General features: G+C 31.8%; 1 protein-coding gene across 1 annotated transcript in view; it reads right to left on the bottom strand.

The window, feature by feature from the left end:
* The window catches only part of SI (sucrase-isomaltase), a 98,716-nt gene that overhangs the window by 51,231 nt on the left and 24,277 nt on the right, over positions 1-23,208 (bottom strand). The window contains exons 12-20 of the mRNA XM_019946049.1: positions 22,496-22,609; positions 17,928-18,012; positions 16,872-16,989; positions 9,365-9,536; positions 6,057-6,173; positions 3,998-4,152; positions 3,059-3,143; positions 2,227-2,283; positions 984-1,108 (exon numbers count right to left, since the gene is read on the bottom strand). Of these exons, the coding sequence (XP_019801608.1) occupies positions 984-1,108; positions 2,227-2,283; positions 3,059-3,143; positions 3,998-4,152; positions 6,057-6,173; positions 9,365-9,536; positions 16,872-16,989; positions 17,928-18,012; positions 22,496-22,609 (1,028 nt within the window). The remainder of the gene's footprint in view (positions 1-983; positions 1,109-2,226; positions 2,284-3,058; positions 3,144-3,997; positions 4,153-6,056; positions 6,174-9,364; positions 9,537-16,871; positions 16,990-17,927; positions 18,013-22,495; positions 22,610-23,208) is intronic.

Below are 23,208 nucleotides of genomic sequence, written 5' to 3' on the forward strand. Positions count from 1 at the left end.
TTGCTATAGGCTTTTAAAATGAGGCTATACAGCTCTAGAGTATAACCAATTATTTTGAGAACATCGTCATGAAACAGTTACAATATGAAAGTGATCAATTCTAGAAAACAAAAATAATTAAGTTACTAACACACATCCATTCACTTATTAATTTGTTCCTTCAACAAATATTTAGAGAAAATCAGGAGCCTATTCCATAATAGGCTGACACTATTATTGGTTTGGGGACTAAAGCAGTGAAAAGTCAAGTCTCTGCCTTCATGGAGTTTATAGTCTGGGGGAGTAGACACACTACATACAAGAAAAAGTAAAAATATAATTCCAGATATTCTTAATGTTATGAAGAAAATACAGCAGAGTAAGGAATAGATATCTATTGGGGTGTTGTAGAATACAGGGAAATGCATAGATTCAATATGACACATTCTGTCCATGTACCCAGAATGAATGTTGCAAGATAAAGCACTAGAAGTTTCTGCTTTTTTTCTAAATAGTTCTCAAATTTATTCTTACTGAACAACTTAGTTTCTATCTTGTTCTTTACTTAACAAAAATATCTACCTCATTTATTAACTTAAAACGTTTTAGCTGAAAGAAAAACATTGTGACATTTATGTATTGAAAATATAAATATGTAACAACTGACACTTTAATCAATTATATAACTTACTTAATACTTCATTTTTTATTAAGAATCAGCAATTAACTTTAATTATACATATTCTTTAGAGAATGTCAGTACATTTTGGCATAGGAAATAAATTTCTAATCTATGCTTATTTTTTAAATCAAGAAGTTTGTAGTAATATACATAATTTGATTCTTCTTTTTATAACCATGATGGTTATATGTAAGAAGTCCTTACGTATATCAAATATCTTCTGGTGAAAAAGCTAAATATCAATATTTGACTCTTTGTAAAAATGTGAAACATTAAAACTTGAATTATATTTCAGATTTCAGTTAATGCCTTTTCATTTTACCTTGCTGTTGTAGTTACAGCTGGTTGTTGAATGGGGATAATGTAACCTCCTCTAAGATGTAATCCTATTTTGTCCGCTGGAAGATACATATCAACACGTTGTCCTTTCCATGGTCTTTTTGCACCCTAATATTTGGAAGATAAAAATATTTTTTTCATTATTGTAAAGAATTTAAACCCCATTTTACAAGAATTACACATAGAAATAATTCTTACTATGAGAAATTCATGTCATCTTAGTGAATATTAACATGTCATTTTCTAACTTTTAAAGAAAACTCTTTTTCAGTTTACTGATGAAAGCTGGGTAAAAAGTTTGGTTTCACAAAAAAAATCAACATAGAGAAATCCATTTCTCTTCTACAATAATTAACAATATTCTTAATTAGCACTATTTTTTATTCTTTGTTTTGGTTTAAAGTTAACCATGCCTCTAGAAAGAATTTTTTAAAAATCATTTCTTATAAAAATAAAGGGTTTGGGCTTCCCTGGTGGTGCAGTGGTTGAGAGTCCGGCTGCCGATGCGGGGGACACAGGTTAGTGCCCTGGTCCGGGAAGATCCCACATGCCGCGGAGCGGCTGGGCCCGTGAGCCATGGCCGCTGAGCCTGCGCATCCGGAGCCTGTGCTCCGCAACGGGAGAGTCCACAACGGTGAGAGGCCCGCGTACCACAAAAAAATAAAAAAATAAAAATAAAGGGTCTGCTTAGCAAATATAAGTGTATTACAAAATACTTTCCTTTAAAATAAATATTCTCAGAAGGTCCTGGTCAATTAAAAAAAATAGGTCGTGTGTATGAATCCTGCTACGCTGCCTATTCAAGATTGAGATGAAAATCTTTCCCAAACATTACAATATACATTATAAAAACAAATGTTTAAGATTAGCTTAATACTCAGTTCTTCTGGCCATAAGATGAATATGTAAAATAGGGAAATTATTAAAATAAGTTACTACTCCTTAAAATTACTCTTGACCTTTTATTTCCACAATTTAAAATGGATAACTCTACACTAAAGAATATAACTTCGTATTAATCACGTGCAACAAAACATATACTTTCTCACATGCAACAAAATGTACACCCGCACAGACTTCCACATTATTAAAATTTGGAATTATTATTTTTTGTAATAATAACAGAACTACTGAAGAAAAGATATGCTGTGTGTTTGGAGTTGTTTCCATGTACAGATGTTGAACAATATGTACTTGTGATCTATTATTATATTAAGGTTACTTACAGTTTCAAAATCATACCAAGTAGCATTAGGGATGTATGCACTCACTGTATCTGCTCCCTAAAATAAACAAGATAATTTATATATAGATATATATATATTACTTCAATATGTAATGGAAGAGAATCACATCAAATGTTAAGTTGGATTTTCATAGTGAAGAGAAAAGAAACTTCCTTTGTATTGTTATACTCCAATATTTTCTATATATAGTAATCAAAAGGCTATTTTACTAGCTTTAGATATTATAATGTAAAATATTCCTAAAGCAAAGATGAAATGAATTTAAGTGGCAACTAAAATAATGGATACATGCATTTGTATTTGTATTGCTGTAATCTACATGGTAATTGTGAGTATGAACACATTCATTTCCGTATATTTCCACTTTTAAATAACAGATAAAAAACATATAACTCATTCAACTATTTTTCAGCATTTTCATATGATCCACTGGTTTTCAAGTTCACCTTTATTTACAATATAGCAAAATTTCAATGTCTATGTCTACTTGAATGAGAATTCCTTGTTATTACTATAAGATTTGATTTGATGTCATAAATAAAGCTTTCCTTTTCAGAAGAATACTAATTTTATACAACATTTTTCTCCCCAGTACATATTATATATTTGAACAGCATAAGGGAAAAAAAATCTACTTAATATATTTATAATTTGTCACAATTTCTTCTGCATTTTAGAATTCAATTTAACACTTATCAGGTTGAAGCAGTCTATTGAGTAACATTTATTACCCAGATGTTTTGTAATTTAGTGTGGATTTGATTACACAAAGTTTCCATTAAAATATAAATTTATTAAAATTGTATCCTACCTGTTTCAAGACAGGGGTAATAAGTAATGAGGGGCCCCATAAGAATTGAGTGTCCTCAATCCAGCTATTAGTATCCTCATAAAACCTAAGAACAATGACAATATTTACAATACAAAGATAAAAAATAAGTTTATCCAAATTCTTTATTTGGTTTATGTTTTAAGTTTCTCCCTGGGAATAATTATTGTCTTTAATTTTACTTATTTGATATGTCATTTTGAATCTATAGTTATTACATCCTTATGGTTCATCTGATACTCAAAAAAAGAAGGTAGAAAGGAAGGGAGAGAGGGGAGAAAAGAGGGAGAGAGGGAGAGAGGAAATTCATTCATTTGGGACTCAAAAAAATCCATCACATATGATAAGGCTCCTTTTTATCTGTAATAAACAACTATTCTGTTTAATTCATTTTTCTCCTGTAAGATAGGTCCATAAAGTACCAGAAATATTTCATATTCTACTTTCCTCCTTTTACACTTTTTTCTTTATAAACTCCCATTTTGACTTGGATTTGAAAGGATCTTTAGTCATTTCTTGAGGAAAGTCCCTGCCTTGATCAAGAAGTACAAAAACAAGCACAATTCATTGTTTTGTAACTATACTATACACTTTCTATAATTAGTTGATTTTTCACAATATATACATGATTATGTTTTCAGTATTCTATATTTAATATTGCTTATTGATATAATTTCTCAAATTATTCCACATATCTTTTTCCTTTTAAGTTCTATGCAGTTCTCACATTTCTAGATTAATCTTGTCCAATTCACCAAATTAATTATATTTACTACTATCATTCCACAGTTAATCAACTTATTTACATAAGTGTAAGAAAAAGCAGTAGAATTTACTTGACATCTTGATTTACCCCTATTAATTTTTCATATGTCTGAATATAATTTGAAAGACACTGAAATTCTTGAACACAGTACTCACTCATGAAGAAATGGCCTTGCTACTGTTTCTCCAAACATATGGGCTTTATAAAATAGAGTATAGAGGAAAGGTAACAAGGTATAGCGAATATTCAAATAGTGTCTTGATGAATTAACCAAAAGAGAATTCGGTCCAAAAAATGCTGGATCCTGATGCTGTGGCATAAATAGAGGAATTGAAATAAGAAAGTTAAAACATGAATGAAAATTAAAATAGAAGCATTAAATGTATTTTTGAAAACCAAAATGTATACATTTTACCTTGTTTGTAAAAAGTTGAGATTACTCCTATTTCATTATCAAAGGATATGAATTTCTAACTTTTATGTTTTCATTTGGATATATATATATATTAATTAAACTTTATTTTAAAGTGGACATTTCCCTTTTAAATATACATACTTAGAGAAGATGGAAACTATTTTAACAAAGCATTCTTCTCTTCTATTATTTGTGGTAGATTGAATTATTGGTCCCAATTTTCATGCCTCCTTGTACCCTCAACTTTTGCTATGTGACTTTGCACCTACCTCTAGCAGTGGATTGTACTTCCCCACCACTTGGCTTTGTGCTCAGCTATATGACATACTCTGGCCAATGGAGTCTTACTACATGTGACACCTTCAAGTAAGGGCTGGAAATGTGCTTGCCTGAGGACTTGCTGCCTTGTGCCTTGCCATTGCTATTAGAACAATAAGCCCAAATGGTCTGCTAGCCAAGGGATACAGGGAACAGAGCTGCCTGGCCAGCCTATAGGCTTGCAACTTGAAGGACAGCCTCCTTGCTGAGCTCAAGCTAGATTAGCTGACTCTCTCAGCCAAGGTTTAATGATGTGAGCAAACCTGCTTAGATTTCCTGCTATGGGTAACAAAATTAACTGAGCGAACCAGCTACTGCTTCCCTAGATTCATCATCATATTTACCACAAAGTCACATTTCCCTTTGGCTGCTCCCAGGAAATCAATGAGCAAGGTGGGACTACTATTCAGGCCCATTCCAGGGAGATACAGGGGTCTCCCAGTGGTCAACTTTACCTTGAGGACTCCCTACTGGACTGTAATTTCCTTAGAACTGGGCTGAAGTATATAACTCTCCCTATCAAACCTTCTTTGCCTTCATCTTCACCTGGTTCACACCTGAATTGTGATCTGAAGTCTCTCTCCACTTTCTCCTGCTTCCTCTCCTTTATCTACCACAAGTGCTTCACCAATAAATCTCTAACATGTCTAATTGTCTCTTGGCATCTGCTTTTTGGAGGACAGAGATAAACACAAATTATAATGTAATTCATATCAGGATCTCCCATGAACGCAAATTTCTTGAAGCATCACTTAGGCAGATTAGGAAGTGACAAATACCCAATTTATATCTTTTACTTCTGTACTATCACACTTCCTTCCAGGCTGAGCTCTGAGTAGTTGTCCCTCTTCTCAAAGAGAATTAAGCCCCAGTGTGCGCACAGTGAATAATTTTTAACCAACATGTACTTAATTGACTTAATGCTTTCACCTAATTTCCTCATTCCCTTTGAGAAATATACCTATGAGAGCTCACTGCATACTGAATGCTCAGTTCAGATGCATGTTTTAAAAGCATTAGTTCTATTTTTTCCCCACCTGTCATTACAGTTTTACCTATTACAGAAAGACTATGGCCTCAAACTGCTTTGCAAGTATCTTTATTTCTTGTGTATCTTTAATGAAAGAAAAACTGGAAATCCTTAATAGTATATTATATTTTTATGAAAGTTACCTGAACTTATATTGTTAGAATGTAAGAATCCAGACTCAAAAAGCTTTGTCCTTAACTTAAAATATTGTGATTTAACACATGTGTATATGCTTTAGGCTTAAATAAAATATTTATGCTATGACTATGTCTCATGATTTCCTTATTTGATCATATTTATATATACAAAATATTTATAGACCTTGAGAAGAGGACTTCCAACTCTTCTTTATGAATTATACTACAAACTTTCAGACCAGATCTTCTATAGATATAAATTTAAGTTTAAAATTATGTTTTATTTTGAAACATGGAGAACAAGAGGCATTTACCTCATATCCATCAGCATTATGGTTTCTGGAAAATGGATAAAAAGCCCCAAGTTGCATCCACCTTCTGCAAAGCTCTTCTGTGGTCTCAGCCACAAATCCACAGATATCTGCTCCAACCTAAATAACATATATATCTATTATTTACAGTGTAAGGATTCTCAGATTTGCCCAGAGCATCACATTTTATGCCTCAGCTGATTAATTTGCACTAACAACCTTTTTGTTTTACTGTCTTCATATACTCTTCCTTGGCCAAGTTTATTTTCCATTTTTGCCACATTACTTGCCACTAATTGAATGTATAAAGCTAAAATTGTATTATTAAAATGTGTTGCTTCTATTTTTTTTTTTTTTTTTTTGTGGTACGTGGGCCTCTCACTGTTGCGGCCTCTCCCGTTGCAGAGCACAGGCTCCGAACGCGCAGGCTCAGCGGCCATGGCTCACGGACCCAGCTGCTCCACGGCATGGGGGATCTTCCCGGACAAGGGCATGAACCTGTGTCCCCTGCATCGGCAGGCGGACTGTCAACCACTGCGCCACCAGGGAAGCCCAATGTGTTGCTTCTTAATCGAAAACTCATCACCTATGATTTGACTTTTCCTATTTATAATATATTACTGTAGGAGTAAAATAGTATAAAAAAAATTGCCAGATGTATGCTCATATATAATTGCATTCCTCATCATTCAAGGACCCTCCAGAGGGGGTAAAAAAAACAAAACAAAACAAAAAAAACCCTATTATCCTTAACTTACTATCAATATTTACTGTTTACAAGCATTTTTTTATTTTTCTAAATAGTATATATGTATCTATAAACAATATATAACATTGTTTTGCATTGCTTATTAACTTTGTATAGATGGCATGTTGTATGCATTACACTGTATTTCACTTTTTTCTCAGTGTTACTTTTGTGAGATTCAATTATGTTAATATGGCTGTAGTTCTCTATTGTATGAGATCCCATCACTATAAAACATGCTTCTATGAAGTGTCTATATAGATTTCTTTGTGAATATGTAAAATGTAGTCTTATTCTGTAATATATATATGTATATATATATATATATAGGATTATTTTCCTGATTTATTGGAAGTGTACATTGTTTAATCAAAACTGGTTGTTACCATTTATAAGCACACAGTACATAAAAGCTGCCATTGCTCCATTTTCTTGCCAATTTCTGATATTTTCAGACTTTTAATTTTTATCACCTATATATATTAAATGTACCTTACCAAAGTTTTTACTTGCATTTCTCTGATTACTAGGAAAGTTGAGAATTTTTTCATATTTTTATTGAATCCATATGGATTTCTTGCTCTATAGAATTGCTTGTATATATCCTTTGCTAATTTTTCTACTGTTTTTACCTTCTACAGATTTATAGTAGGTTCTTCAAATTAAATACTAATCATTTGTTGGTTATACGAATTGAAAATATAATTTTCCAGTAGTAGAAATGCTTTATTTCTAACTTTTTAAAACAGACTTTTGATGAACAGAAGTTTTCATTTTGTTGTAACCAAATTAATGTATCTTTATTATTTGTGCCTTCTGTGTTCTGTTTATGAAATTCTTCTCTTAACCTAATGTCATAAAGTTACCCACTTATATTTTCTTCTAAGATGTTTAAAGTTTAATTTTCACACATCGATTGGGTATGAGGTGAGACAGAAAGCCATTTTACTTTGTTTTTTAAGTGGATAATCAATTGTCCATATGAATGGTTGATACTTTCCTCACTGACCTACAGTGATAGTGCTACCATTAAACAAATTTCCATTAATGTATGGGCCCATGTCCTATTTTGCAATATTAATCTATTTGAATATTCACAGTTAAGTATCATTGTGTTATTATTTTATCTGGTAAGGCAAATACTTGTGCTCTTTTCTACTTCTTTAAATTGTATTGTCTTCCATATGAAGTTTAGAATAATCTTTTATATTCTTCAAATTCCCTGTATAGTTTAAATTGGAATATCACTGAATTTGGATAATAGTTTGGGGAGAATGCATATTTCTAGTATACTGAGACTTCTTTTCCATGAAAACGGTATATGTTTAATTTACTAAGTTATTAAAATTTCTCTTAAAAAGTCCTACACTTAGTTTGAATATTTACTCCTGGTTATTGTGTATTAATTAGTTGCTATACTGTATAGTATAAAATGAAATACATCTTAACATTGCTTTTTTTTTTCTTCTTTTTTTGCACAAAACTTGCCATGTATTGGTCTATTTTATTCAAACTTTCAGAGCCACCTTTGTACTTTGCTAACTTTTCTCTAGAGACATTGCTTTCATTGCATCCATTTCTTCTCTTATTTTCATTACCTACATCTTTAGGTTTATTCTGCTTTTCTTTTTCCATTTTCTTAATTCATGCCCTTCATTAATTAATATTCAACTCTTTGTTTATAATCTAAACATTTAAGGTCAAAATTTTTCTTCTAAATACCAATTTAGCTGGTATCCCACAGTTCTGATATGAAGTACAATTGTTAGCTTTCAGTTTTAAGGTTTTCCTCTCATTTCCATTCAGTTTATTTTGGTGAATCATTTGGTAATGTGTTTTTTTACTTTCCAAATTCAAGATGCTATGTGTGTGTGTGTGTGTGTGTGTTAGCTTTTTTTTGTTGGTTTGCTTTTGGTTTTCATTTGGTTCAATGAATATGAAAGAATAAATGAACAACTATAATTTTCTAAATGTTTTACATTTATTTTGTTATGTAATGACACTCTTTAGTGTTGAATATGAACATTACATAGTTCTTGTTTTTGCTTGATATAGAGACTTACCAAATTTCTTATGTTTAGAATTGCATATATAAGTTTTCTCTGCTTTAAAAATTTGAAAATTTTCTGTCATTATTTTTTATCTTTTAAATAGAGGAAAGAGCTTTATTTTTTTAACCTAAACTGAAAGTCTAGTATTTTAAATATATCTAGACTTTCGATATTTACTTTTATTACAATCCCAAATTTGGATTTTTCTCTACCATTTTCTCTGGTGCTTTATATTTATTATATAAGCTTTTCTATACTTTGTTTATACTGACATTTGTTTCATGAATTAGTTTGATTTGATTGAATTTTCTTCATTCTGTTTTTCTATTCTAATGGCTTGAGTGTTATAGACATCATCCACAATCTTATTTTCCTCATAAATTCCCTAGGAATAAAGACTTAAATTTTCTGTCACATACCTTTAATCATTTTACTGAAAATCATTGATGATAATACTACAAAATTAATTGTAATTACAGTGTTTATAAATAACATGGTATAACACCACTTACCAAAGGTATTCCAAACAAACCAAACTCCAGCATTCCTGTAATAGACCATTCCATTTGTTCCCAAGAAGCAGTATTGTCTCCTAACCAATGAGCAGCATAGCTTCCAGATCCAGCAAAAGTTGACCGGGAGAGAATAAAGCTTCTTTTATTAGGAAAAACTTTTTGTAGAGCTCTAAAACAAAATCAAATTAATAAATAACATTTACTTTAAAATAATATTGATTTTATAAATTCTAAAATCTTAATTTCAATGCATGTATTACAGCTCCTAGAGCCAAGCCATAATATTTGCAACTATTTTATCAATATTTTATATTAATTTTGTATTTAGTTATAAATATTTACTTAGTTAAATGCATTCTGATCAAACACAGAGAAAACAAATCTTCTAGAAAAGACTTAAACTTTGAATAATATTCTTTACCAAATTAAACATGTGCTTTTTTGTATCCACTCAATATTTGTTTTTGAAATGTATGATTTAAACCCATTGAAATCTCTTTACACTACAAAATATTTTTACAATACAACATATAGTAATCTGAACTTGAACACAATACACATTTTTGTGGTTCAATGATGTTAATTATACCTTAATATCTGCATTTTCAAATATTATCAAGCAATGTTGAAATAGAACTAATATATTTGACAGGCATTTTATTTTGTTCTTAGAAGTTCCTCATCCACCAATATTGGCATTATTCATCTCACCACTATTGGTACCTTGATGTTGTTGACAAATTTTTTCCATAATTGGAAAATAATCAGAAAAAAGATACAAAAGTTTAATTCAGTATCTAAAGTTATCGACTACCATAGTAAAAGTATAATAGTATTCTCATGTGCTTTTTCTATAATATTACCTATATATGAACTATAGTGCTCTTTTTTCTTTCTAGATTTACTTATACTCCATGACATATAATGCTCTGTTAAGTAAACAAACACTATGAAGATACTGTATAAAATTCTGATATCATGGTATGATCTGGGACCAAATATGGTTTTGAATTAAAATTTGAATACAGTTAATTATGAGAAAATTTTAAATTTATAGACACAGAATCTGGTTTTTATTAACTATAGCATTATAGATCCTTATACTATGCTTGGAAAAGAATAGGCAATCAATATATGATTGTCCCCTTCCTTTGTTTTGTATCATGCTCCTTTTTTATATACAAGCAACACATTCCATTAGAGAATTAATTTGTGAGATAATACATAGAAACCTATATATTAATCGAAACTCTTGTCATTTTTGTGTTATTTATTTATTTTTAACATTTTTATTGGAGTATAATTGCTTTACAATGGTTAGTTTCTGCTGTATAACAAAGTGAATCAACTATACGTATACATATATCACCATATCACCTCCCTCTTGCCTCTCACTCATACCCCCTCTATCCCACACCTCCAGTTGGTCACAAAGCACCAAGCTGATCTGCCTGTGCTGTGCATTTGCTTCCCACTAGCTATCTATTTTACATTTCATAATGTATATATGTCAATGCCACTCTCTCACTTCGTCCCAGCTTACACTTTCCCCTCCCTGTGTCCTCGAGTCCATTCTCTACATCTGTGTCTTTATTCCTGTCCTGCCCTTAGGTTCTTTAGAACGATTTTTTTCTTCTTAGATTCCATATATATGTGTTAGAATATGGTATTTGTTATTCTCTTTCTGACTTACTTCACTCTGTATGACAGACTCTAGGTCTACCTACCTCACTACAAATAACTCAAGTTCATTTCTTTTTATGGCTGAGTAATATTCCATTGTATATATGTGCCACATCTTATTTATCCATTCATCTGTCGATGGACACTCAGGTTGCTTCCATGTCCTGGCTATTGTACATAGAGCTGCAATGAACATTATGGTACATGACTCTTTTTGAATTCTCATTTTCTCAGGATATATGCAGAGTAGAGGGATTGCTGGGTCGTATGGTAGTTCTATTTCTAGTTTTTTAAGGAACCTCCATGCTGTTCTCCATAGTGACTGTATAAATTTACATTCCACCAACAGTGTGAGAGGGTTCCCTTTTCTCCACACGCTTTCCAGCATTTATTGTTTGTAGATTTTTTGATGATGGACATTCTGACTGGTGTAAGGTGATACCTCATTGTAGTTTTGATTTGCATTTCTCTAATGATTAGTGATGTTGAGCATCCTTTATGTGTTTGTTGGCAATCTGTGTATCTTTTTCGGGAGAAATGTCTATTTAGGTCTTCTGCCCATTTTTGGATTGGGTGGTTTGTTTTCTTAATATTGAGTTGCATGAGCTGCTTGTATATTTTGGAGATTAATCCTTTGTCAGTTGCTTCATTTGCAAATATTTTCTCCCATTCTGAGTGTTGTCTTTTGGTCTTGTTTATGGTTTCCTTTGCTGTGCAAAAGTTTTAAGTTTCATTAGGTCCCACTTGTTTATATTTCCATTTCTCCAGGTGGGTCAAAAAGGATCTCGCTATGATTTACGTCACAGAGTCTTCTGCCTATGTTTTCCTCTAAGAGTTTTATAGTGTCTGACCTTACATTTAGATCTTTAATCTATTTTGAGTTTACTTTTGTATATGGTGTTAGGGAGTGTTCTAATTTCATTCTTTTACCTGTAGGTCTCCAGTTTTCCCAGCACCACTTATTGAAGAGGCTGTCTTTTCTCCAACATATATTCTTGTCTCCTTTATCAAAAATAAGGTAACCAAATGTGCGTGGGTTTATCTCTGGGCTTTCCATCCTGTTCCATTGACCTATATTTCTGTTTTCATGCCAGTACCATACTCTCTTGATTACTGTACCTTTGTAATATAGTCTGAAGTCCGGGAGCCTAATTCCTCCAGCTTCCTTTTTCTTTCTCAAGATTTCTTTGGCTCTTCAGGGTCTTTTGTTTTTCCATACAAATTGTGAAATTTTTTGTTGTAGTTCTGTGAAAAATGCCATTGGTAGTTTGATAAGAATTGTAGTGAATCCATAGATTGCCTTGGGTAGTATAGTCAGTTTCACAATGTTGATTCTTCCAACCCAAGAACATGGTATATCTCTCCATCTGTTTGTATCATCTTTAGTATCTTTCATCAGTGTCCTATAGTTTTCTGCATACAGGTCTTTTGTCTCCCTAGGTAGGTTTATTCCTAGATATTTTATTCTTTTTTTTGCAATGGTAAATGGGAGTGTTTTCTTAATTTCTCTTTAAGATTTTTCATCATTAATGTATAGAAATGCAAGAGATTTTTGTGCATTAATTTTGTATCCTGCTACTTTACTGAATTCATTGATTAGCTGTATTAGTTTTCTGGCAGCATCCTTAGCATTCTCTATGTATAATATCATGTCTTCTGCAAACAGTGACAGCTGTACTTCTTCTTTTCCGATTTGGATTCCTTTTATTTCTTTTTCTTCTCTGTTTGCTGTAGGTAAAACTTCCAAAACTGTGTTGAATAATAGTGGTGAGAGTGGAAAACCTTGCCTTGTTCCTGATCTTAGAGGCAATGGTTTCAATTTTTCACCACTGAGAACGATGTTGGCTGTGGGTTTGTCATATATGGCCTTTATTATGTTGAGGTAAGTTCCCTCTATGCCTACTTTCTGGAGGGTTTTTATCATAAGTGGGTTTTGAATTTTGTCAAAAGTTTTTCTGCATCTATTGAGATGATCATATGGTTTTTCTCTTTCAATTTATCACATTGATTAATTTGCGTATATTGAAGAATCCTTGCTTTCCTGGGATAATCCCCACTTGTTCATGGTGTATGATCCTTTTAATGTGTTCTTGGATTCTGTTTGCCAGTATTTTTTGAGAATTTTTGCATCTATGTTCATCAGTGATGTTGGTCTGTAGTTTTCTTTCTCCGTGACATCTTTGTCTACTTTTGGTTTCAGGGTGATGGTGGCCTAATAGAATGAGTTTGGGAGTGTTCCTCCCTCTGCTATATTTTGGAAGAGTTTGTGAAGGATAGGTGTTAGCTCTTCTCTATAGTTTTTATGGAATTCGCCTGTGAAGCCATCTTCTTCTGGGCTTTTGTTTGTTGGAAGATTTTTAATCACAGTCTCAATTTCAGTGCTTGTGATCCGTCTCTTTATATTTTTTATTTCTTCCTGGTTCAATCTTTGAAGGTTGTGCTTTTCTAAGAATTTGTCCATTTCTTCCAGGTTGTCCAGTTTATTGGCATATAGTTTCTTGTAGTAATCTCTCATGATCCTTCATATTTCTGCTGTGTCAGTGTTACTTCTCCTTTTTCATTTCTAATTCTATTGATTTGAGTTTTTTCCTTTTCTTGATGACTCTGGCTAATGGTTTATCAATTTTGTTTATCTTCTCAAAGAACCACCTTTTAGTTCTATTGATCTTTGCTATCTTTCCTTATTTCTTTTTCATTTATTTCTGATCTAATCTTTATGATTTCTTTCCTTCTTCCAACTTTGTAGGTTTTTTTTGTTGTTGTTCTTCTTTCCCTAATTGCTTTAGGTGTAAGGTTAGATTGTTTATTTGAGATATTTCTTCTTTTTTGAGGTAGATTTCTCTTGCTATAAATTTCCCTGTTAGAACTGCTTTTGCTACATCCCATAGGTTTTGGATCATCGTGTTTTCATTGTCATGTGTTTCTCGGTATTTTTTGATTTCGTCTTTGATTTCTTCAGTGATCTTTTGGATATTTAGTAGCGTATTGTTTCACTTCCATGTGGTTTTTTGTTTTGTTTTGTTTTTTTGTTTTTATAGTTTTTATTGTCTAACTGATATCTAATCTTGTAGCACTGTGGTCGGAAAAGATACTTAATATGATTTCAATTTTCTTAAATTGACCAAGGCTTGATCTGTGATCCAGGATATGATCTATCCTGGAGAATGTTCCATGAGTACTTGAGAAGAAAGTGTATTCTGTTGTTTTTTGGATGGAATGTCCTATAAATATCAATTAAGTCCATGTTGTTTAATGTATCATTTAAAGCTTGTGTTTCCTTATTTATTTTCATTTTGGATGATCTGTCCATTGATGAAAACGGAGCTTTAAAGTCCCCAATTATGATTGTGTTACTGTCGATTTCCCTTTTCATGGCTGTTAGTATTTGCCTTATGTATAAAGGTGCTCCTATGTTGGGGGCATAAATATTTACAATTGTTATATCTTCTACTTGGATAGATCCCTTGACTATTATGTTGTGACCTTCTCTGCCCCTTGTAATAGTCTTTATTTTTATATCTATTTTGTCTGATATGAGAATTGCTACTCCAGATTTCTTTTGCTTTCCTTTTGCATGGTATATCTTTTTCCATCCCCTCACTTTCAGTCTTTATGTGTCTGAACAGTGTCCTTGTAGAAAGCATATATACAGGTCTTGTTTTTTGTATCCATTCAGCTGGTCTATATCTTTTGGGTGGAACATTTAATCCATTTACTTTTATGGTAGTTATTTATACATATGTTGCTATTACCATTTTCTCAATTGTTTTGGTTTTGTTATTGTAAGTATTTTCCTTCTCTGTGTTTCCTGTCTAGAGAAGTGCCTTTAGCATTTTTTGTAAAGCTGGTTTAGTGGTACTGAATTCTCTTAAGTTTTGCTTCCCTGTAAAGGTTTTAATTTCTGTCAAATCTGAATGCGATCCTTGCTGGGTAGAGTAACCTTGGTTGTAGGTTTTTCCTTTTCATCACTTTAAATATGTCCTGCCACTCCCTTCTGGCTTTCATAGTTTCTGCTGAAAGATCAGCTGTTAACCTTATGGGGATTCCTTTGTATGTTATTTGTTGTTTTTCCCTTGCTGCTTTTAGCATTTTTTCTTTTCTATTTAATTTTTGATAGTTTGATTATTATGTGTCTTGATGTATTTCTCCTTGGATATATACTGTATGCGACTCTTTGTGCTTCCTGCACTTGATTGACTATTTCCTTTCCCATATTAGGGAAGTTTTCAACTATAATCTCTTCATATATTTTCTCAGTCCCTTTTGCTCTTCTTCTTCTGGGACCCCTATAATTCGAATGTTGGTGTGTTTAATGTTGTCCCAGAGGTCTCTGAGACTGTCTTCAATTATTTTCATTCTTTTTTCTTTATACTTTTCTGAGGTAGTTATTTCTACTATTTTATCTTCCAGGTCACTTATCCGTTCTTCTTCCTCAGTTATTCTGCTCTTCATTCCTTCCAGAGAATTTTTAATTTCATTTATTGTGTTGTTCATCATTGTTTGTTTGCTCTTCTGTTCTTCTAGGTCCTTGTTAAACTTTTTTTCTTCTTTCTCCATTCTATTTCCAGGATTTTGGATCATCTTTACTGTGATTACTCTTAATTCTTTTTCAGGTAGACTGCCTATTTCCTCTTCATTTGTTTGGTCTGGTGGGTTTTTGCCTTGCTCCTTCATCTGCTGTGTGTTTCTCTGTCTTCTCAATTTGCTTAACTTAATATGCTTGCAGTCTCCTTTTCGTAGGCTGCATGTCCATAGTTCCCTTTTTTTTTGGTGTCTGCTTCCAGTGGCTAAGGTTGGTTCAGTGGGTTGTGTATGCTTCCTGCTGGAGGGCACTAGTGCCTGTGTTCTGCTGGGTTAGGCTGGTACTTGTCTTTCTGGTGGGCAGTACCACGTCCAGTTGTGTGTTTTGGGGTGTCTGTGACCTTATTATGATTTTAGGCAGCCTCTCTGCTAATGGCTGGGGTTGTGTTCCTGTCTTGCTAGTTGTTTGGCATGGGTTGTCTAGCACTGAAACTTGCTGGCCATTGGGTGGAGCTTGGTCTTCGTTTTGAGATGGAGATCTCTGGGAGAGCTCTCACCATTTGATATTATGTGGGGCTGGGAGGTCTCTGGTGGTCCTGTGTCCTGAGCTCAGCTCTCTCACCTCAGAGGCTCAAGCCTGACACCAGGCTGGAGCACCAAGACCCTGGTCTTCAACTTGCTGAGCCATCCTAGAGATTTTGGACTTGCCAGCCTCCATAACTGTGTGAACCACGTTCAGACACTGGATCAGCAGGCACCTTGATCTTGGATTTCCTGGTCTCAAGAACTTTTTCTTTTCCTTTGTGCTTAAGCCTAGTTTCACTTGTTCACAGGGGGCTCAATGCTGAGGCCTCACACCTGGCCCTTCAGACCAGAGTTCCTCCTATGAAACAACTGTGTTGACACCTCAGCTTAGGGTCCCATGTGCAGAAGCCTGAAACTCTTGTTTTTTAAAAATAAAGACTTGTTTTAGAAGCATCATTCTCTCAGGCCAATTGTGGATTTCATGCTTAGAGCACATATTCAGAGATACCAAACTGAATCAAAATTTCGAAGGAAAATTTCAATTTATGAATTAAAAAAGAATCAGATTTATTCATATATCATGTAGCTCTTGATAACTAAGTTTCAAATTTATGAAGATTAGTAAAAGAGGCGATGCTTTTAATGCCCTAATTTTTCACCATGAAAATATATTTTGTTGCTTTCCTACTCTTGTTATTTTCCACTATATGTATATTACCAAATATGTTTCTAGACAATAAATATTAAAGGGCTTTCTGAGTGAAATTGCACTTACTTCTCTGTGGCTATAGCCATACTGTATCCATAGAGGCTGTGAACATCATACTGTTTCCCCCAGTGTTGCACAGCATCCATGCAAATTGTTTTGGAATACAGGATTTTGTCAAGAATATCTTAGAAAAAAATATAAGAAATAATTTCTTAAGGAATATTTTGCCATTTTAAACTTTATAATCCTTATGTGATGTGCTATGTAATACCATATTTAGTTAAAAAGTAATGAAAGACACAACTTATGCTAAGTTCCAGTTGGGTCTTCACCCTTTACTCTTACTGATTAACAATTACATTTGCACTTACAATTATGAATACCCTGTTTCCTAACTTCAGTAATAAATAAAGCCATGGAGAAAATAGACTTTAATATGCATATATAAATATATATATATTTATTATAAATCATATAACTATAGACCCATTTGAAAGCTTTATAATTTATTTAAATATAACGTAATTCCACACATGTAGACCTGTTACACAATAACAAATCATTTAAATCTCTGTTTTTCAGTTTTTATTGTGCTTTAATTTGCAGGCTTATATTGTACTGTGATAATTATTGTTATCTTTATTCAGGTCCTTATAATAATCTACTCCCCTCAGAGCACTTCTTTTTCTTTGGTGAAATTTTTTTTACCGATTTTAATGATGAAAACATGCTTTTTGGAATAAGTGAGATGTAACTATTCACATCAGGTACATCTAATAACTGCAGAGACTTAAAGCAAAGTGCTCAAGGAAAAATTTTGATCACTTAAATTATGATTTCAAACAAATTTTGTTTCTTTTCATTAATCATTTAATCATGGGCAGTTCATCAGAGGTAAAGACAAATCAATAATCTACACCAAAATTTAAAAACATGCTCCTTCTCTTAGACATAAATATTTTGGCCAGAAATAAAACAAAAAAGTAAACAAAATACCACAGTTATTTCAGGGTCTCAAAATTATATCAAAGTTTGTGATTTAAAAATATATGCTACAATTTAGCAGTAAATAAAGATAATTGTTCTCAATTAATGTTAAGGAGATAGTTAAATGAAATTTACCAGGAGTAAAAGCTGGGTAATTCAGTTTGTTGTCACTGCATCCTTTCTTTGAACCATGAATAAAGCTGGAAACTTCATTCATGTCCTGAATGGATATAAGATAAAGAACAGAAGATTTTAAGTAATTCTAAATCATATAAGCGGAAACTCTCTACTTGTTTGTAAATATTTTATCTTAGAAGACATATATAAGCTACCAACCTACAAACAAACTTGCTTAACTGTTCTCACTACTTGATTCCAAAATACTTCCAGCATGAACAAGTCATTATAGCGAGAAAAGTAATATTATTTGTTTTTTCATAAATGTATATACCAGATAAGAGGGTATCTTAGGTGGGATTAAAGGATTTTTACAACCAAAATGTATGTGATTTACCTAGTTTTAATTATACATATAAAGCATTAATTATATTACATTACATTAAAAGTATTAAGCAACTGTCTTTTCTAAATAGTTGTATCAGTCTTCTCACTGTGAGCCTATCATTGTACATATTTCCAGCACATTCATTTATTCAACATAGTTTATTAATTTCAGCTGGCATTTATCTATTTTCTATGATGTGCCTTGCTAGCAGCTAGGCACAACACTTTTTGCCTAGCACACAGCTCCTACACTTTCATGAGAGAATGAAAGTGAAAAAAGTCAAAGAGCATTTTAGTATTCTAATGAAAATGGTTATGAGCTTATTGAATCCTTGGAAGACTCTCAGGGAATCCTAGCACTCCTGGGCCACATTATGAGAACCAGTGACCTAAACATCTCTTGGAGTCAGAGTTGTGGGGTATTGTGTTTATGGATTTTCTTGCCTTGTAAACTGAGGCCCCCGTATTGTCTTGCTGTTTACTAGTTCTAGTCCATAACCAGTTAAGTAAAATCTTTGGACTAAAAAAGATTATTCATATAAAATCATATATTATACTACACATGCTCAAGAAATGTGTATGTCTTTCTCCAACTCTGTTAATGGCACCAAAGAATTTTTGAGCCTTATTTCCCACATCTCTATAATACGTTCTCTCTGCTCTCACAAAGGCATCACACTCATTCAAGTCCCTTGTTAATTTTGTTTTCCTCAGAAGTATATTCTCTTTATCACTCTTCCCTTCTCCCATCAAAATGATGCCCAGATGGAATTAATGTGAGAAATGAAGGCTGCTCAAGGGAGAAAAGAATAAATTTCTCATTGTGAAACAGATTTTTGTTTTCTTAATAGCCACAAAGGACAATTATGTAGTTATTCTAAAGTACATATTGGGGTTATTTTACTAAAATGACCTGATATATTCAATTTTGTTGTCCTATGTTCAGTAAAATTAATACAAAGAGATACTACAGTTGTACAGCCAATAATTTTAGATGAACCTAAGTATTTTTTCTTCATGAATGTACCAACTGAATTAAATTCAAAAACAGCTTCAACTACTGAAACTCATAAATGGAACTGAGTTGCATTATCTTAAGTTTTAAGAGTCTTTTTCTAAACCATTTTATTACCTCTTGTATATAATATTCACCAAGGAAGTGCAAGGGCAAAACATTTAACTCTAAAATTAATGTTATTTTATTTGAACTAAGTATTTGCAAACTTGAAATAAAATTCACAAGCTCTTATAGCACTCACTCAAAATAGGCTTTATTTTATGTAATTTAAGAATAAATAAAAGAATTTAATAAATGTAATATAATAATAAAATAACTTAAAATTTAATCACTTTTACATGATTTTAACCATATTTAAAACAAATAAAGCATTTAATATTTGATTATTTTTTATTAAAATGTCTATTTGACAAGATTATATTATTAATGGGTTAAACTTACTACTCATAATTTAATAGAATTTATTTGTATCTCTTTTAATGTATTTTGTATTTTTGCTTCTTTCAAAATTCTGAAAATATTTTTCTCTAACCTATTCAAGGATTTAAGTGATGTTATGTTTATTTAATGTCATGTGAAAGTGAATTTGATTAGTATTGTCAATATTACAGCCAGTAGATTCAAGCATTGTAAGTCATGAGACAAAGGACTCAGTGGATTGATAGTAATAAGTACTCGTACAGTATCATTAAAATCATCTCAAGTCTAGTAATGACCATTTCTAGGAATTGTCAATACCATTTTTAGGAATATTTCTTTAAAATCTATTGAAAACTGTATAAAAATCTGGTGGCATTTCATGACTTCCCTTTTAAACTAAATCTAAATAAAAATAACCCTATTTTCAAAGAAATTTTTAAATAACTGATTTTTTTCCTAAGAATCCTTTAAAATGTACAGATAATATATCCAATTAAGCCCCCAGTTATTTGGATATATGAATGTGTTTGGATATATCGTCTCAATGAATTTTAAGTTTCCCAAAACTATATGTTAAATTATTCGACTTCTTTATGGAAGAATTCTGCTTGTTAGATTTTAAAGAATAAAATCATAGTAACAACATGATCACAAAAATATGCTTACTTTTTCAGAAAAATGAAAATATTCTTTGAATTTTAAAAATACTAGTGTTCTTATTTTGAAATCACAGCATTAGTCTTAATTATACCAAATAAAGTAGGCTCTTATTTTTCAAATATTAGGAGATTATCTTAAGAATGATACAAAAAAAGAGAATTCAACCATAATGTGTGTTTATAAGCAAAAATCTATTTTTTCAATTACAATTAAGCTCATATCATTTCCCAAAATTATTGTAATATTTAAACTTAAAATTAAAAGCATTAGCATTGAATCTAAATTAAAAATCTAGAAAATTATAAAACTAAAAATTTGACATGAAAATAAAATTTCATCAGTTAAATAACGCTGCTTTACTATATATTCATTCTGTCAGAAAAAATAATCTGAAGAAAGAAAAAGAATTTGAGAAACAACCTAGCAGTAGGGTTTGGCAATTATTCAGGTAAGAGCTAGAAGCAGAATATTCACTGCTTATACATAGCATATATTAATTCAGTGATATTTAGTGAGCTTTGAGATCATACTGGTTATCATAAGCATTAGTCAAAATGCTTCTGTATTAGTATCATAACTACTCTGTTTTTCTCAGATGCTCCTCTTCTTCCCATCCCTCCCTCTCTTTGGAGATGAATCGTGTATTTCAGTCTTCAATGGATGTAGGAAATGAAGTATATTCTCTATATGTAGCACAATCAGATTCTTTTTCACTATCCCTAAATGTAATTTATACTTGTAACTCTGCTCTAATGGATTCAAATTTTTCCTATACAAGAAAAAGAAAGAAAGAAATGAAAGAAAAATAAAGGAAAGAATGTACTTTTAATTTAAATTAAATAATATAATTGAAATTGGAGCTAGAATTAAAAACAAAACGCAAGAGCAGATTGCAATTTTTTTTGTTATTTCTACCAGCAGCTAGGTATCATCACTGTAATCTCACTGATTTTGTGTCAAATAACAAAGCCTCTCCATCTTCATTCTATTACCTTCATAGGAATTCTGACGGCTATGCTAACCTTCTACTCAACTCCACGTTTTCATGATGATGCAAAATAAACACTTGTAATTGATTGAATAAATAAATAATTTAAATAATGACTGAATTAATAATGAGAACTTTAGGAAAGTAGAGATACTGTGATCTAAACCATCAAAAAATTTAACTATTCCCAGATATCCATTATCTCTCCTTCCAAAATTCCGTACAGTTGTAATACCTTTGAAAAAAATCCCTCACGTTCTCTCTGTGCTCAAGATTATTACATATTTTTTTCTGAAATATAGAATTCTGGGATCACCAAGTAGTTTCATTCCCCAAATATTGTTACAGTTTCCTTAACTGTAAGGAAGCCCTAAATTATAAACCTATCAGCAGGCATCAATAGCTACAGACATAAAACTTCATCCAAAGAAACTTTTAACAATTAGTGTGTTGGGCTTCCCTGGTGGTGCAGTGGTTGAGAGTCCGCCTGACGATGCAAGGGACACGGGAGAGGCCACAACAGTGAGAAGCCCGCGTACCGCAAAAAAAAAAAAAAAAAAAAAAAGTGTTTTCCTTTAATAACTTTACCAGTAATCTAGGATATTATTTGTTTCTTATTGTTGTTTACCTTGAGATAAAACACTTAACCTATTGCCAATTTTGATTTGTTCCACTTAATAACTTACTAAAAAGAAAGTTTCTAAAGGCTGAGAGCTTATTTAAGTTCATGTTGCTGCAATTGCTTGACTACTGCAGACTTTAGTAAAAGTTTTTGAAGTTGCACTACTATAGGCTAATCTCCAAATTTTGTTAACTCTTTTCAACATAAATTATTAGTCATAAAGGTACAACACCTTAGTGACAGAAATGAACTTTATCCTATAAAGTATATTACTGGATAAGAAAAATCTCAATTTACAGTTTTAGGTTTGTATTCTTTTTCTGACCCATGAACATGACAGGTATGATATTTGTACATTCTAGAAAAATATAAGAACATTATTTTTATGTTCAATATGTTATAAAATATTTTTGTCAACTTAATAATCATTTTTATGGAAAAATAATTCTATGCTCATTGTCCAAAATCACAAGTCTAAAGTAACCACTTACAATCCAAAGTCCATCATAATTCACTTGTTGATGGAAAATACTGCATTCATTTGCCCACCATTCTATGCAGTTTGGATTAGTGAAATCAGGGTATACTGTTAATCCTGGCCATACCTGGAAGAATAGATCATTCACATATATACATAAATAAAAGGAAACATAAATAAATGAAAATTCAAAAATTAATGAAAAATCAAATTGAGTGAAGAAGAGTAAAAAATTATTGAAGTTATGACATTGTACTTCTTTATGTATATGTGATCCATGCACCATCTATATTTACAATAATCTCAGGTCTACTTTAAAGTTCATTTAAGGGAAAGTATTGATAGTTAAAATAAAGAGAGAGCGAGAACATGAAGCATTTAAGTTGGGAAAAATATAAGAATATGGGATGCAGCTGCTATTTTGACTTCACTAATTTAGTTTTTAGCATCTAGTGGGTTAAGTTAAAAAACAAATAAACAAAAACTGTATAATATATTCATTGTCTGATAAAAGAAATTACATTAGTTAATTTCCAAAGACATTTGTTTCCAAGAAATTCAAGCAAAAGTATTCCTTGTGTATTTATTTTTATTTAACAAGTGTGAATATAACTTTTATTGTGTGCTGGGGACTGTTTCAAGTGCTTTTAGTTATTAATTCATTAAATCTTCATTAGAACTTTAGGAGATAGGTACTAATTTTATCATCACTTTACAGCTGAGGTA

The sequence above is a fragment of the Tursiops truncatus genome, chromosome 4, assembly GCF_011762595.2.
Source record: "Tursiops truncatus isolate mTurTru1 chromosome 4, mTurTru1.mat.Y, whole genome shotgun sequence".
In the NCBI taxonomy this organism is placed as follows: domain Eukaryota; kingdom Metazoa; phylum Chordata; class Mammalia; order Artiodactyla; family Delphinidae; genus Tursiops; species Tursiops truncatus.